We start from the raw sequence: 18,480 nt of genomic DNA, 5'->3' as shown, positions 1-18,480 counted from the left end.
GATTCATGACAGCCTCAAAGCACAGGGCGAGAGGGGATCCCTTGTGAAGGGATGCTGAAATTTCTCCAGCGTGAAGGAGATGCTGAAATTTCTCCCAGCAGTCCTGACACACCAGGTGCTGGGAGGCAACAAGTAAACTGAGGCTTCTTCATTTGCAGATTAAAAATGGTATTTTAGCTAAATCATTGTATGTATTTTTCTATTAATGCACAAAATCAACAAAACATCTGTAAGAGAAATTATTTGGTTCCGAGGTTATCGTGGTACTCACCACACCTGTAATTTCCCTTTGCATGACAGGATCATGAATGCTCTTACCAACTAGTTTATTTAAAATCTTCATTAATTATATACCCTGCTTATCCCTTCTTATCCTTTTGTCCTTGCCACTTTCTCCTTCTTCTATATCTAAGTCTCCAGTTCTGTTACTCAATGAACAACCAATTGTTCAAATGCTAATTTTAATCATCCTTTGCCTGTAATGGGAGAGAAAGGTCCAGCATCAGTCTTTCTATCCACACTGTAATAAATTTTCCTGTTGTGACAACAGCAGAATAGACCAAAGATGGATTTTTAATTTTTTAAAAAGATGATGAAACTGTGAATAACCTGATGCTACTCAAAGACTGACAGTTACAACACTTAAATTCTGTAGCAGGGTGTGATTTTTGAAGCAGTGCTGCAGTAAGTACAAGAAATAGTTATATTTAAAAGATGAGCAAATAGGACTGCAGCACACTAACTTCACAGAGCCACACTTACAAAGCCAGTGACAAGCTACAAGAAAAAGTTACTGCCAACAGTTCAAGAAACGTAGTTTTGGGTTGTTAATTCAGCCTACAGCTCCAGGGACACTGACACTCAAAAAGGCATTGCAAGGGCATCACGGTAGGGTGCCCACATTGCCAGCTCCACACTTTCTAATCTCTTAATAAAAATTCTTCATTTCATGAAAGGAAATGAAATCTCACAATTTCAAGGAGTGTCATTTCACAAAGTTTCGGTCATTCCATTCCATTCCGTTCTGTTGTTTTCACTTCATTTCAGAATTTCTTTTTTTTCACACTAACCTTTTAGCAATCTTGGGGCTGTAGCTGAGATGCCCATCCCCATTTATGGCCCTAATCTGCAAGGTGTGAGAGCAGAAATGTTGTGCCCCCACTATAATTATCTTGTTACGCATTTTCCAGCCCCAGTGTCCCTGGAACTCTAGGTCCTTTTTCTCTCTTGACCCCAACTCTAGGTGTAATGGCATCTTGTCACTGGGGCTGAGGTTCTGATCAACATTGGAGGTCCAGATTAGGAAGATGTAGGAGCAGCAAAGTTGGTGCCCTGTCAGGATTGCCTTGGCATGCCTTTTCCAGCCCCAGTTTTCCTGGAGCTCTACGCTCTGCAGCTCTCTGAACCCTAACCCAAACCCTAATGGCAACTTGTCACTGCTGCTGTGATCCCCATCTCTGTGGCTGGCCCAGATTCCAAAAGTGTAGAGTGATCAATCTCAGTACCCTGCTATGATGAAATTTCTTCATTTCACAAAAGGAAATTAAATCTCATCATTTCAGTGAGTATTACTTCATGAAGTTTTGGTTAATTTCACTGTACTTCATTCCATTCCATTTCAAAAATTTAACTTCTCCTAGGAATTTTCATTTTATTTCAATTTCATTTCACTTCCTATTATTTCCTTTCTTTGTCTTCTCCCTTAACTTCATTCATTTATTTCTTGTTTCACTTCTTTTCATGAAAGGAAGTGAAACCTCACTATTTCAAAGAAAGTAATTTCATGAAGTTTCAGCTCATTTCACTGCACTTCAAACAGAGTACCTGAGATAAGAAATTTACCAAAACTTCTAGTGTTCCATTTTCATATATTGTTACATGATTGTCAGTGTGGTAAATATGTTGTACATCAACTAATAAAGAATCACACACTATTATTGTTAATTACTCAAATTTTACTTTCATAAATATGAACAGTGGGTAATTTTTCTTTACAAACTCTCTACTTGATCTTTAGAAAGGCCAACTGAAACACTGAAATACTATAGTTTTCTCAGGTCATAGTACTTCCCTTCAAGCTGTATCCAACAAGCTACAATACCAGATCATGTCCTAGTTGGTGGGGAAAAAAATATTTCACTGAGAACAAAATTATATAAATAAGATCCATTTAATTATTCACTGAAGGCCCAATATTCAGAAAACATTAAAATACCAAAAGTTCTGAATGGCAATCATAAAATATGCTTTAAGAAAATTCAAAGTAATGACATACATCAACAATTTTAGCAGAGATTTCCGTACTGTGACCAAAAGTGAACTACTTGGAGATCTTCAGATGCTGAATCCCTCAGTATTTCACAGCTTAAGAATGTGGTTTCCTTTGGCAGCCCACAGACACTGCCCCTGAAACCAGTCTCCAGCCTCAACAGTCTAGTGGCTGAAATCCATCTCATTCCCATGTCTCTTCAGCTCATCCCTGCAATGGCTTTACTTGGATGACATTTACTTTTGTCTCATTGTGTTTACTGCTGTCATCTATTTGCTCGGTGTCATCACTGGTGATTATAAAAATGACAGAGGAAGAGCTGAAAGTCACTTTCTTCTTTGGCCTGTCCCCTGCCTTCTGAGACATAACTATGGGTCGTATTGGTTTGTCACTCCCTGTTGCTGGTGTCTCTTTCATTGTCCTCTGGAATCTCATCAGGCGGAAGCACAGGAGTTGCAAAAGGCAGCGTCGAAACTACAAGAGAGAATAAACAGAATTGTGTTCACCTTCCTAAGCATTCACTATCTACAAGGAAGTGAAGGACACAGTACAGTAAAAGACTCAAAATAAGAGACTTCTGCACATCTTCTGAGTTAGTTTCAGTAACAAAACATGCTGCCTTTGTAGTGGGTACTTTTTTTCTCTACATCTCAATAAGATCACTGAGCCAACAGAGGGCACTGAAATGCAGCTGAATATTTTACCAGCTACAAGCAAAAGACAAGAGGACTAGGCTCCAAAGTGTGCTATAGGTTTTGTTTCCATATTCAAAAATCACACAGTAAATCCAGCAGGGAAAGAATATTCTCACAAATACTTCACAGGAGGATACACAGGGAAGGAACAAGGGGAGGAAGGGGATACAAAGGGACTTTTTCTTCCTTTTAAGTAACTCCAGGGTCTGGAATTTTAACAAAAGTATTTAATGTCACAGATGTAAAATGAAATTTCAATGGTTAGTAACACAGAAGTCAAATGTTCCCGTTGAATATGGCTGGAACAGAAGTTTTTCAGATAACCAGCAGCTACCTGTGACACAGGAAGTCTGTTCTACTGTGTGACTAAATAATGTGAGATATTCAGTGAAAGCTCACACCAGCACACAGAATGGAAATTTGAGTAGTAGCACTGTATTAATTCTCTAATTATGGTCTCCCCTTCAACAAAACAAAGATCCAGGTTTGAGAGTTAAAGATGCATTCATTCAGTAGCTCCATGTCTGCACACATTTAAAGCATGATCCTTTGGGGAAGAACCCTGGTTCTATAAGCAACCAGAGGGCAACTTCCCCTTTGTTTAATAACCTGTAACAAGAATTGCCTGGAATGTATGAAGAAGACTTCAATCAACAAACAAAATACCAAAAAAACCCCAAAACAAAAACAATAAAAATCCCAAACACAACAAACATCCGGGAGCAGGTGGGAAATAATGCACATTTTCTCTGAAAAGGAGGTAGGACATCTCTTTTAACAGCCTTCCATTTAGCTGTGTTAAGGATTACTCAGTATTATCCTGCACGGCCAGTGCCTCTGTTTTCCCAGATATCATGCAAGAAGCAATCTGACATGCCACGCTAGAACAAGGTTTTGCTGTGGAAAATTAATCCTACTCTGACACAGAGAAGGCAATAGGTCTGTCCTGTTGGGAAAGGAACGTAGCTAATTACAAGCTCTCACAGAAGGATCATCTCAGAGAAAGAATGGTCATGTGGAAGCCTCGACAACTTCAGAGGTAATGGTCTACCTCAGAGTAGCAGAGAAGTTAGAAAGTACAAGCATGTTAGAACAAGTTCAGATAAAGGAAGGTTATTATAGAGAACTTGTTTCACGATTCCTTCGGAGGGTAAAATAATCAAAAAACATTAAGCAAAAATACTATCATTTTGGTCCTAATCTGGAATTAGAGGCAAGAGAAAAAAGCTTCACAATGCATCTCCAATAAACACGTTCAGATGATTGACACATATCCTGCCTGTGTCTTTACTGGCATTATACCTGGTACAAGTTCAATTTGCTGCTGGGTATCAGAACTCACAAAATGTTTTTCAGAAAGATACTCAGCCTGACAACTAGGTACAGAGTCAGTGCCAGTGTATTTAAAAAGTCACTCTGTTGAAAAAGCCTTTCTGAACATGACTGTTGTTAGCTTCCCATATCCAGGATAACTCTGATATTGAGCAGCCGTGTAACTGTGGATCAGCCTGCTGTGAAATGAGCTGTGGGGGAAGAACAAGATTGGAGGCCACATTGGAGGCCTTCTGCTTTTACTCAGGCAAGCATTTAAGCTGCCCCTTGCCCTGGGTCCTGACCTGAGCTGCTCTCAGCCTTTGCTTGGCTGCCCTCGCGACTGATCAGACCCACTGGCTTGGCCTCCTTGTCCCTACAGGCTGCTGGCTGGCCCAGGCTGCTGCCCAGCAACTGCAAGCCAGTGTAGGAAATCACAGAAAATTTCACCTCTATAATGGGTTTAAAGGGAAGGAAAACTCAGCAAAACCCCTCCAGCAATCACTCATGGTTTTTTACCCTTTGTAAGTGATTCTACTGAACTCCAGACACCTTTATGCAATCTTGATTTCAGAAGTTTACAATGTGCATGGTACACTTCCAGTATCAGTCCTTGTGTTGCTATAACACAGAAGTCAGAGACAAGTTTTTTTATTCCTAGAAAATAAACACTGATTATTATAAACTTCCTCTCATGGAATTCTACTGTGGTAAGGGAGTGATTCAGATGAGGTCTTCTACTAGCAATCCATTTCACAGGTAAATTCTCAAAACTAGACATTCTGACACTCTTTCCTGTCCCTTTTGTGATTTAGATGTTTGAATTAGAAAAGCAAATTAAATTTATGATCTGGTGGTATTTAAGCACCATCAGGGATTTTAATTCTTCTAGATTGTTACCATTTATTCTAGCTGTTGAAATTTTTAAAAATTTTTTCAGATTAAAGTAAATCAGACCTACACTTCACAAGTGTAATTCTAACTAGTATCACTAGCTACTAGTAATTCAAACAAAAAACCTTTCATGTACCTACCTTTCTACTCATGAAGATATAAATAACTGGATTATAAGCAGTGCTTGACTTGGCAAAGAAAGATGGGATGATAGCTACTGTTGGAGTTACAAGGTTGCTGTAGCCATATGTTATCAAGAGGGAGACCACTGCATAGGGCATCCAACAAATAAGGAACGTGGAGATCATCAGGAAACACATTTTAGCCACCTTCTTTTCATATCTTAGAAGTTTGATTACTTGAACTGTCTGGAAATCTTCTACACAGCGAAGCTGTAGAGAGAAAAAAATAGCAAAACAAAATAGCCTTATGTTTTACTTGAACCTGAATAGTTCTACATTTATTTATAAGTAACTGACCCACTCTCTTAGTTTAAGGCACAGACACCATACACCTTATCTTTTAAACCACAATTCTTCTGGAAGCTTACATCATGTTTCTCAGATTTTATTCCCTACATTAAGTGTAAAAATACAAGCTGAGAAAAAGTAGAATAGCTAATTTATTAAAAGACAACAAATGCAGAGATGTAACAAAGCATGCTGCAGTTATAAGTACTTTAGAAAAATAACTTGCCCTCAGCTATTGCATAAGCAAATTCAGTTTACATTGGTGGTCCTTTGTCTGACTACTTAGACAGTCCTGTAGATTCATGGAAAAAATCTTTAGAGAAAAAAAAATCATAAACAGATTTCTCTGTACTGCTTTGCTACATAGTATGTTACCCTACAATCATAAAATCTCTAAAGCAGAATACTAGGCAGCAGGTTCCCATGTTATCTGAGTCATAAAATACGGAAAAGATGGGACATGAACATACTCCAAAAATTATCTATTCTGCCAATACTGTTGACCATAAACTTGAGTGGGTCCAGACTAACTACCCACAGAATATGAATCATTAACACTTTCTCATACTAAGGATTTGTATTGAATTTTCAGGTGAGGATCTGATGTGGATTAGTAAGCATTAGCCCTTCCCTACTTCCTCCCAGTAAAACCACACAACAGACAGACCTCAGTAGCTCTAGGCTGGTTCTCTCCCAATCCTACAACCTATCTAGTGGTACCTGACATAGACGAACATCAAATTTTCAAAAGTTTAAAAGGGAAGTGAGAGTGCAAATTTGGCTTGGATGCAACCTTCATATACAGCTTCAACATTTTTCACTGACAATATTACATTAAGGGAAGTCTTACTTTAACTAACTTACCATTCTTACTGCATGCAGAATATGGCCATAGCAATAGGCCATGATCCCAACAGGTGCTACTAGACAGCCAAGGAAAAAAAGGAGCACGAAGGAGGTATCATTGGGGTCTTTTGACTTCCAGTCCACTGAGCAACCTAAGCCATGAATTTCCAGTGTGTATCTGTTCCAGCCCAAAAGAGGGGCTCCAGTCCAGGCCAGTGAGTACAGCCAGATGTACGTGATAGCCCGCCAAGACCAGGAGAAGTCAATCACCTTTGCATGGACCACCCGAATGTAGCGCTCATAGGCAAGAGCAGTGAGAGTCATAATGGAAACAATTCCTGTAAAAAAAATAAAGAAACTCAATTAAATTATTCACAAATACTGTAAACAGGACTGCACCTCTTCTTGATAAATGTTTCCATTGCTAGAAGGTTAACTCAAAATGACCTAGCTCACATTATGAATCTAACACCAATAAGACTTTTTGTACATTACTCACTAACTACTAAGGCAAACAGAATCACCAACTTCAAAATACTCAGAGTAGGATGCTGACATCTGATCTAGGATGTACAATGGCTAAGAAGTGGGACAAGGGAAAAAGAGACTAAGCCAATGTAGCCATGATATTTTCTGAAAAATCCTTTCCTTAGGATTTTTTCTCCTGAGAAGCTGAGATGCCTCAAGAACAAAATGTAAACAATGGTTATCTGCTGCTGTGGAATGCAACAGGTAGATCTGTGATTGGTCTCATGTGGTTCTTTCTAATTAATGGCCAATCACAGTCCAGCTGTCTGGACTGTCTCGGTCAGTCACAAGCCTTTGTTATCATTCTTTTTCTATTCTTAGCTAGCCTTCTGATGAAATCCTTTCTTCTATTCTTTTAGTATAGTTTTAATATAATATATATCATAAAATAATAAATCAAGCCTTCTGAAACATGGAGTCAACATTCTCGTCTCTTCCCTCATCCTAAGACCCCTCCGAACACCATCACAAGCCAATACCTCTTCCTAAACATTACTTCATTCAGTGAGGTATCATGGTCCAAGGTTTGGGGTTTTTCCTGCTGGCAGTTGTTATATGTTCCTTTGGGGTTTGTGGTTTCCTTTGGCTGTTTAGGGTTTTTAAAAGAAAAAGCTACTATATAAAACCGAGATAATCAGTAAGTAAAAAATTTCTTAGAAACTTAGTGAACTGAGAGTCGAGACTGAAATGAAAGAAAGCCTTCAGCAACTGAAAGCAGAGATGTGCACCTTTAATGTGAATAAAATGACTAGAATAATTCCAATTTATTTCAAGATATCCTGGAAGTCTTTGCATTCCAAGAAGAACCAGGAAGGCAAAGAATTGCATTGCTGATGGTGTCCCATCTGAAAGACATTCAGTTATTTTGAGTGTCCTTTCATATTTTGCTGCTTTCATAAAAATATCAGTCCTTGTTTATTTATGCACTCTCTTCCTTTTCTGTCCACCTCAAACCCAGTACACAATTATTAACATGTTATGACAGAAATCACACATTATCTTCAGTCCCCAGTACTATCCCATCCAGACATTTTTAAAATTTCATGAAGCTAAGGCATTTCTGTCTTGATAAGAATATAACGATTTCTATTTCAGTGGTCTGTAACACTTGATGATCAAAAACCAAATTGCCCATCAGGCAACTGCCAAACACCTGAAATCTGTTATGATTCAGTCATCAAGTTCATAAACATAGGCTCTTAAACAACAAAAGGGTGTATTTCACAGCATTCTGTGAGATTATACAGATATCTGTGTCTAAATCTGTATAGATTTTATCTAATACAAAGCACAACTATTTTTTCATGCATATGCACAGCACTTCATTTCTCCAAGTACATTCATATGTGCCATAAGCTCTAAGAAGGTTAATTGTGCAGATTTCACTACCAAAGAGAGAACAACCATTTTATACTCAACAGGAACCTGATCTCACTTTGAAAAAGAATAAACATTTATTGAAGATAAATTAACAACAGCACAGAAGGACCAGCAACATGGATTTTAGGAAGGCAACTGAAAATAACAAAATCTAGAGCAACACATAGACTCTCTGTAAAGGTATTCAACAGCAAAAGCAGTTTATTATTAACCAAGTATCTCACAGTAGAATATCCTTTAGGATTCTAAAAAATATTATTTTATGCTGTAGTTATTAAAAGATTCCCTTTTTATAAGAGGTGAGTTAGAAAGTTTTCTTGATTAAGGGAATTTCCCAGTCTAAAAGAAAATGTGCCACATTGTTTCATATATCTCTTTAAATGAAACAATTTTTTAATATGTTTTTTTCTAGTTATCTTTAAACCTTCATCATGAAAAGATGTAGACATTGTTGGCAATTAAGTAATCTTTCCCATTTAGTTTTGTAGGGTTTTTTTCCTTGTATAAATCATTGCTGTAGAATTTCACTTTCATAGCTTGAAATTGGACTAGCAAATGTGGGTGAAAAGGTTTCCAAAGACCTAAGGTTGGGTTTGTGGGTGGGTTTTTTGGGTTTTTTTAAAATGAAGTTGAAAAGTCCCTCATGCCTTTTTTGGTGACTTAACATGCTGAAAATACATTAGACAATGTGTACCTAAGCAAAATATTAGTAGGCATTAGAAAATAACTGCAGGATTTTATAGGTACTATTCTACACTTACACTGGCTAAGGTAAGTGCTTTATTCAATCAAATGCAGTCTACTTCTTGAACACAAGTTAAGGCAACAGGTTCCCTTCCATTTCTCTTACCCAAAGATTAGGAATTAGAAAAGTTTACCTGACAGTTATGATAGCCATCCACAGGCATGTTTATGGAGGAAAATCATATCACTCAACTAAAGGTTCTATTAGCTTATATAGTGCACTGCAGCTTTGTCTGATCAGTGGAGAGAAAGAGCAGCTCCTCAGGATGATGAGTCAGAATACCTAAATTAACTTTTTGCTCCTTACCACCTTCCTTCATTGAATGGTATTCAATGACTAATGTCCCTGTGTGGTCTTAATACTTCCCCACCCCTTTTATGAGTGCTGAATTCTAGCCATGACAAAGTAACCAAAAGCTCACATGCCTGGCTGAAAGTACAGGTGTTCACAAGCAATAATTTCCTAAGTCCTTGACATTCTCAAGGAAGTCATTGAATGCTCAGTATCTCTAAAAATCAGTATGTGCACATTTGAACCATGTTCTATCAAGCTTCTTTCAGTATAAAACCACTGCTCTTCAAAGACATACTTGAATTTTCCTCCCTGAACTGTAAATGGGACCTTGGACAGCCTGTTGGATAGTATGCACCAAAATACAAATCCCTGTTCTGTTGGTATTCAAGGAGCGTCTGGCAGCACGCAGACACTGAGGCAGGAAATGCAGGTCACAGCACAAGATATATATCATTTATGTGTGCTTATAGCTGCATTTTCTATGTTTCATTCATTTCTGTAGTCTAGTGCAGAGAAAAGCTCTGAATTTTACTTCCCTCCCTGCCCCCACTCCTCTACAGGAGCTTTTCTGGAAATTATTACATTTCATCCTGAGTTGCATATTTTGATATGATGAAATGTGTGCTGATTAAAAAAGTAAATCTGTTACAGAAAGCCATTATGGTTATTGTTTGGCTATTAGCCCCCTCTTAGCAAAAATACACATTTCAAACCAATTCTACCATTTCTACCTTTTATCTGAAACAAATTTTGTTTTGCTTCTCGAGGTACTGGAGATCTACATATTTTGATTCAAGGCTAAGACCCAAGATTCTGAGAATTGATTTACTTTACTAGCAATTCACTCTTTCTAATTCCTTCAGAAAGACTCTACTGCCCAGTGTTTACAGAGACTGCATGTCTGATATACAGATTTTCATCTCAGACAATACCCCTATCTGTATGTGCTGATTATAAACATAAACACTTTGTGTTTAGGAACTGCTGCTAGTTTTAGCTCTGATTTAAGCCTGGGCAATTACTCTAGCACAAATGGAGTCATTCCCATTGAAGCTGCAGATAAATGTAGCAAAACTGACGTGTCTTCTTGTTTAAGCCATTAGTTTGCAATTCCTATGTTGCAACTCCTCTTCTTCTCCAGCAGCCAGCCATACACAATCAGGGAGCAGTGACAAGCTACTTCTTGTTATTTGGATGCTTATGAAGAAAATTCTCATTTTTGCCATTTTGCATTGTTTCCCCACTGAAATACTGCATTTAGTGTAGATCTTATTATGTACCATATGCGCTAATTATCTCTTCCATATTCTGGGTTTTTTCACGAGTCAGTTCTGGATACATCATTAAATACTTCAATCTTCATAGTGTAGGTCATCACAGAGAAGACTGTAAAACACAGCTAAGCTGTACTGCGTTATACCACACAATGTGTATATTCTGACTTTATAATCCTTAATTAGAAGAAAAATATTGCAGTGCCTTCAGAACTGAAGTGTTACTTTCAATGAGTTTGAAGAGAGTCTGCCCTCTCCATGCAAGATACACTTTATTTTCATATTGAGGCCCTGCCCTGAGTATGGCCTATAATTTGGTCAGCAGTGATATCAAATATTCCCAAAGTCTGAGCATCTCTACAGAGCAACTGCAGCATAATGTAGCAAATAAGATCCATTTCTAAGACAGACTGTGGCTTCTGTCAAAGGGTGTGGAAGAGGTTTTACAGCAACTTCTGTGAGCCAGAGAGAAGTTTGATAAAAGAATTTCCTACCCAGGTTTTTGACATAGAAACCAAGAAAGAAAGAAGGCTAAATAAGAGAAACCTGCAACAGCTTATTCCAATAAGCACTTTGCTTTTCCTTCATGACCAATGAGTAAAGTGTAAAGTTATGAATTTTGTAAGAATGTATAAAAAGCATGCATGCTATAATAAAAGCAGTTTGAAGCCTTCTGAAAATGGAGTGTGCTGCTTTGTATTGTCTCCATCTCAACTACAACAAAAGGGCATATTATTTTCTATATCAATTAATCCTTTCCCTACATTCAAGTGCTGAATGACTATTTTGCATACCTAATCACAGAAGAAAGCCATCCTTCTGCAATCCCTCTTCACCTCTTTTCACATCTGAAAAGCCAGAGAGCAGCAATTGAGCAGAAGCAACTTCCTGTCCATGGCCAAGAAAAATTATTATTGCACTCTCTAGTTTTGTACTACAAAATATATAACCAGTCTATCTGAATTCAGCAATTAGGCATTGCAATAAGATTTAGGCACCAGCTATTTATCACTTCTAATTTTACAAGTAATTTTAACATCTGCATTCAACTCTAGGGAGGTGAAAAATCACTTCTCTTAGACATAACATGCTTCAAATATATTTTATATGTAGCTGTCCTACAAAATTATGGTGAAATAAATCACCTCCTCCAGATTCAATATTCCAAGTGATTAACTTACTTGGGGGGAAAAAGCTGAAAGCATGCTGATTGAGCCTCCAGCTATTTGTAACACATGATCCTAAAACTATCTGCTGAGTAACAATTGAAAATGCTTTTAGTGAGATTAAATCAGTGCATATAACACACATGGGTAATGCAAGAGAGTGGCACAGGACATCACTGTCACTGTGCAGGGAAGAGCCTTAGATGAACAGGCTGTAACTGAAGCCCCACAGGACACTCCCAAGCAAATAATCCCTACTTCAGTATTTGGTGGGTGTGGGTGGGGTGGTATTAGCTTGCCTTGAAACAAACAAATAAAAGAACCTCAGCTATAGACACATTAGCTTTTCACAGGAGAGTACAGTCTGTAAAATTCTTACAGTTTTTCCCATCCTCTAGTTCACATTACTGGAATGGAGTATTCACCCAGATATCAACATTGATTCGGTAGCTCATTGAGATCTGCATACCAGTGGTATGCAGATAGCTGCTGGTAGCTGCTGCATACCAGTGGTAATTTGTCCAGAAGGGACATGATACTTTAAAATAATTTGACATTAAAAGCTGGCAGTGTTTATTTTACCTTTACAAAACCAGCTTGCAGTTAGGAACGACAGAGGTCTCTAATCACATTTCAGTAACAGTAGCCTTTCAATTGCAAAGAAGGTTTAATGATACAAAGCCTACCCTAGAGTATAGCCTGACTATGCAATCTTCTGTCAAAAGACTGCCTCAGATAAAGAGTTTTGGTGCCTATTCCTCAAGACCATTCCTGTTATCAACAAGTTTTTCCACTCCTTTCTTCCACTGCACAACTTAAAAGGTGTTAGAACACCAGTACTGGCCAATGGTTTAGCTACCATTACTTTTAGCTGAAGTTATTTATGCTTGAGGGGTTATGTGTGTATGCTCCACATGACAAGAGCAGCTTACCTCAAAACCCTCAGGGCCTATTTCAATGTACAGAAGGTATTAAAGCAGACACCCACTGCCTGGGGGTGAGCAGTACACAAATTTATCTTGTGCACATCAAGTTCTGACAGCCACTGTCATTCAAAAAAACCCCTTAAAAATATCGGTGAGAACCCAGCAGATATACACAAAGATCATGACATCCTGACCCTGTATTTCACAACTATCCTCTTATCTGAAGAAAGAAATTATCTATGTCTGCTAACCAAGACTTTTGGGTATGTTAAATGTCAGGTGTCTTCTCTAGAAATCATAACCAAAAAGCTATGCCTTCAGTGATAGTACACCTCCCAGATATGAGTTGTGGTGCTAAATAGATAAAGAGATTACACAGATCTCTACTACTTATGGCTTGTAGTCTGTTGACTACAGACAGGGAAAGAGTTAGAAGCATTTTACAGAAAGAGAGGGTGGCAGATGCAGTAGGGCCAGCATAGAGCTAACTGCACACCTCCATAGAAAGGTGACCCTCATGGTATAAATACATCACTTAATTGATGTGCAGCTATCATATCACACCAGGATACACCACCTGTACCAAAATAAACACTGGAACTCAGTGAAACAAAATTAAATGGGGATTAGTGTCTAAAACAGACAACTGCGTCAGGAAAGCTTAGACTAAGACTTGTCAGGTAATCATTTATGTCGTTTTCCCTACACTAATATAAGAGGTGCTAGGAATGGCTTTGTAGTAGAGAAAAAAATAAAACACTTCTTTGGGCCTCTGCTATGAAGACATGTAGCTAAACTCTATCTTGACTTCAGACTCTCATCAGTAAAAGCAAATAGGGACTGTTATTTGTGTGATGAGAACAGATGTTCAGTAGTCAAAATGATCAGTTTTACACTGTAGCAAGCAGGTCTCTGCACCTTCTAAAGGCTCAAAGAAAATCTTTCAAGTCACAGAAAACATAGGCAGTAGCACAAGTATCAGGCTCTGAGCTGTGCAATGCAACTCAAGAGCAGATGTTGAAAGACATCTGCTTGTCAAGACATGGGCTTGTCTCAAGAGAAAGTTACAATAATGCAGACAATTGTGAGGAACACAAAAACCAGCCATTTATTCCTAGACAGACAATCTGTAGTTATGCTGCCATCTTCTCAACTTAAAAGTTTCAGACTGTGAACATCTGCTTACAGTGTCTAAGTTCCAGATCTCACCACGCCTCCAACTGGCTGGCAAAATGAGAAGCACTCTTAAAAAGAAAATGCTCAATTCTTCAATGCAAAATTATTAGAAGCGTAGAGAGTGCCCTTATACCTGGGGAAAGGAGTTGCCATTATTCTGTAATGAAGGCTTCTGAAAATATAGATGCTACCAGTTTATTTTAAGCACAAATGCCACCTATGTATTTAATCATATTGAAATCCCTAAGAGGAACACAGAAATATCTTGACCTTGGCTGTCAAAACAATATGAGGAAAACACCTCATATTTGTACCAAATTGTACCAACACCTGAAAATTTAAAATAAAGTTGCTGAATCATGATTTTCGATGTGATTCCTGATTAACTACAGAAATTAGGAAGAATCTGATTTTTAAAATTTGTTGAGAATTAGCTCTGAATTTAAAGTGAAAATCCCATTAAAAATACAAAAGCAGATTTAATAATTTGTCCCAAATTTGTTTACTACCAGGGAAACCTCTCATTTATAAGTCAACACATGCAGAGAACAACTTAAAGCACGTATTGGGTCTTAGGGGCTGTTCTTCTGATTAAAAAAGATGCATAAGGATTGAAAGTAAGACTGAACAGCCTTCAGGCCTGAAAGGCTGGCACAGAAAGCTCACATATCCATGTCCAAGTTCACACCCAAGAATGAAATCACAAAGCTGTAAATAATGAGGTTTTGGTCATCTCACCTAAATTTCAGCCAGACTGGGTCCAACCCCAGGACACAGCCACACCACTAAAGTAACCTCACGTGATTTGTTATGGTTTCATAGACTCCATATCCATGGTATCAGAGCTACCCCCACTTTATTCCAAAAACATCTTTATTATGTCATTGCGGCTTCATGAGCAATTAACACTGTGCATCTGTAAGTACTCTTCTTAGTTAATGCGAATTTCACTTTTGAAAGCTGTCAATTTTGTATGTCTTCTGATCAACAAATGTAATTCACATTTCCAAAAGTTCTTGGGGAGAGTGTTATACTTTCAGAAGCACTTGTAAGTAATACACAAGTAAGACATTACATTACTTTCCCTACCACCATCACCTCAAGATAATAGGTGGCTTGGGCTGTTGCATACAAGAGAAGTAGATTTATAACTGCAAAACCTGGTTGACTACTGAATGAAATCTTTAATCAGTGTCTTCGCCACTACCAGGGGAAAAAATAAAGAAACAAAAAAAACCCTCCATCCAAATAAAAACCAGGAAAAAAAACCACCAACAAAAATCTCCAAACAAAAACAAAAACAAAAAAGAAAAACAAAGAAAAAAATCCAATCAAAATATCTAATCCCAAACAACACCAAAACATTACCAAACAGAAACAAACAAACAAAAAACCTTCAAAATACTGGTTTTTCCATAAACACATTACAAGATGAAAATAGAAACCATGGTAGCAATAATCCAGATGGCAGACAGAGTAGGAAGCTACCTACAGGGCATCATTTATAATTTTTTTTTCCCTCAGCATTGACATGCCCCTGCTTTCCTATGCAGGTGGGGAATCACTTATCTTCAAAAGCAGGAAAGAACAATCCTTCTATTTCTAGATGAGAATATGAAAACTATTCTGTGGAGGTTAAAATCACTTTATCAGATTATGATTCAGAATGTTCAATTATGATAGCCAAGTTAAATATTTTCTATTGGTTTACATGGCAGCTGAAAAAAGTAAACTAAAGCATCATTCCTGAACATTTAGCTGTGAATTTACCATCCACTTCCATATGATCAACTGCACACAAACACACACTTTTCTAATATTAATAGTAATTAAAAAATTCTTCCCAATGAAGCACATTTTGGAGGAGGAACATGGTATGAGCAACCACAGGAAGATGTAATTTTACAAACCATAGATTCTAACTTGACTGCTCTCTAGACAAGGCCCATGAATTTGCCTACATTTCTTTTGAAAAAAAAAATTCTTAAATAGAGGGATGCAGGAAAGCATCAACACTAAATATATTTATAGCAACAAATTATGTAGCATACCTCAAAATAAACAGAAATTGAAAGTCACATGTGATCAAGCAATTTCCTTGCCAATTTATATACCTCATTGTTTCTATTTCTACTATTTCAGATGATGGTACAAGATTATTATAGTCTGGTTTCTTACCCTTACTACATATCTCATTTTTGAACCTATATGGAAAATGCCTCCATCAAAAATAATAAGTATAATATAGAAGAGACAAAGAACACAACTGTACTTTACATCCCCTCTGTAAGATTAACATTGAGTTGTCTGGCAGCATCTGTTTAGCAGACAAGTTCTTGAGTTTCTCAAGAATTTGAACAGGCTGAGTGATGGAGACAACTTCATGCCAGCAAGGTGCTCTAGTACTTTTCCTGATCCCAACAGCTATACAAACATCTGAGCTCTGTGCACTGCAGAAATTTTCTGGTACCAAACACTGCACAAATGATTAACTACATCCTGCACCCACCATAACTTTCAATACATAAAATTTTTGCTGCACTATGCAGCAGGAGTCAAATCAAGCACGAGCAATCATGAACCTTCGCACAGTAGCCCACAAAATGCTGACCATAGAGCTATGTGAAACAAATGTCATGTATGCAGGAAAGCTACAAAACTTATTGAAGACTTTAATGTATCACCTCAGAGTCACTTTCAGGGTATATATGTCCAGTGAGTGCACTGTGATCCACCTCTAACTTATAGATCTCTGCCAGAAGATGTATCTAACATGATGAGCTTTAGATTTCATTACAGGTTAGCCGAACATTTGCTTTCACCATTAGAAACACGAGTCTCTTCTTTTGCAGCATCCTTTACTGGTAAAGAAAAAGCAATATTCCTTTTAAGAGGCTGCATGTACATAGCTGGACTGTAACCTATTCTTCTGCAGACTTATGCAAAGGGTATGTATTCATTTCAGGAAGGAAAGCAGTAAAGAGCTTATAGGTTTTGAAAATGGAAATAGTGTAAGAACTCCTCCTGCAATGGTAACATTTCACAGAAATCAGTGGTTTCCCAAAGCCCAACTGTGACACCATTATGACTGAAAGATGGTACCCGAATTTCGCATATGGATTAGGAAATTCAAGGCACTGCCACACACTGCGTAGCTTTATAAACAGACAAGTCGCAGCACTGAGAAGGCTGCTGGGGAGCAGCTTTCCACCTGTTCCATGGAGGCAGAACATTGCTGACCCTACATCCAGAGTCGTGCGTGCTCCATGTCCACAGACTGCAGCACTTCCTCCAAAACACAGTGCTTTATGCTCATGAATTCTGCGCGTCACTCGGTCAACTAGAGACCTCTTCTAACAGCCCTTTTCCCTACACGTCCCATTACACCTTACACAGGCAAAGGGGGGAGTTCGGAAAACTGATTCTCGAATAATTTCTCTTTTTGCTTCGGGTCGTTTTCTCCAGCACTGTCGCTCTTTTTTTACCAAAAAGCGCCGGCTCTACCCAACCCCAGCTCCCTCCTCCCCCCACCCCCCCACTCCCTCGCCAGGGCGGCGACTGAACCCCCTGGGCCGGACTGCCCCGCGGGAGCGGCCGGGATGCGGCGGCTGGGGCAGGGGGGATGGAGCGGCTGCGGCCGGCAGGGAGCGGTTGGGGCGGTTGGGAAGCAGGGACGGAGCGGTTGGGCCGGTTGGGAAGCGGCAGGGATGGGGCGGTTGGGAAGCGGCAGGGATGGGGCGGTTGGGGCGGTTGGGAAGCCGCGGGGACGGGGCGCGGTACCGCCGGTACAAGCGGCCGAGGAAGGACCCAGCAGGACAGGGAGGGACAGGGGCGCCCGCGGCCCCAACACCCACCGAAGAGGCTGCTGCTGAAGCCGTCCCAGACGCAGCCGGCGGCGTCCCACACCCAGCGGCTCCTCAGGCAGGACATAAAGGTAAGGCTCACGCCGAAGACGGACACCAGCAGGTCGCTGAGGCTGATGTTGACGAGGAAGAGGTTGGTGGGCGTGCGGAGCCGCTTGAACTTGTAGTAGAGCACCAGGACCAGCAAGTTGTTGCACAAGCCCAGCATGCCGATGGTGGCGACCAGCAGCGCCAGCAGCTCGTAGGTGCCGGCGCTGAAGAGGGGCCGCTCGCCCGGCACCTCCTGCTCGGGCGCCGCGGGCTCCGGGCGGCTGGAGGTGCCCGTGCCGTTCGCCGCGGGCATGGCTCCCGGCCGGAGCGGGGCTAAGGCTCCCGGCTCGCTCCCAGCCCCATCGCACGCCGATGCCCCGGGCAGGAGGAGGAGGAGTCCCCGCGGCCTTCCCGCCCACGGAGGGCGCGCCCTCGAGTGGCTTCGCCCTCGCCTGCCCCGGGGCGTGCCCGGCCTGGGCATGGCTCCTTCGGAGCGAACAGGTTTTGTCGCCCTGTTGCCGCGGTGAGCAGCCGGTTGTGGCCGGGATGTGGCTGTTATTTCCTCTTCCTTAAAAATCCTGTGCGCTTTGGCTGGGCCACGGCTGCCGCCAGC

The 18,480-nt window shown here is 39.8% G+C and overlaps 1 protein-coding gene across 1 annotated transcript; it reads right to left on the bottom strand.

Moving 5' to 3' along the window:
- Window positions 1–1,934: 1,934 nt before the first annotated feature.
- On the bottom strand, window positions 1,935–18,261 carry OPN3 (opsin 3). Its single transcript, XM_054630289.2, has 4 exons — window positions 17,829–18,261; window positions 6,504–6,823; window positions 5,310–5,561; window positions 1,935–2,743 (listed from the first exon to the last, which is right to left on the bottom strand). Exons 1-4 carry the CDS (start codon window positions 18,178–18,180, stop codon window positions 2,474–2,476), a joined length of 1,194 nt encoding a protein of 397 aa, XP_054486264.2. The 5' UTR covers window positions 18,181–18,261; the 3' UTR covers window positions 1,935–2,473.
- Window positions 18,262–18,480: the final 219 nt, after the last annotated feature.

The sequence above is a fragment of the Agelaius phoeniceus genome, chromosome 3, assembly GCF_051311805.1.
Source record: "Agelaius phoeniceus isolate bAgePho1 chromosome 3, bAgePho1.hap1, whole genome shotgun sequence".
NCBI lineage: Eukaryota > Metazoa > Chordata > Aves > Passeriformes > Icteridae > Agelaius > Agelaius phoeniceus.
Note: the sequence above shows the minus strand (reverse complement) of the source record. Positions and strands in the feature narration are given on the sequence as shown.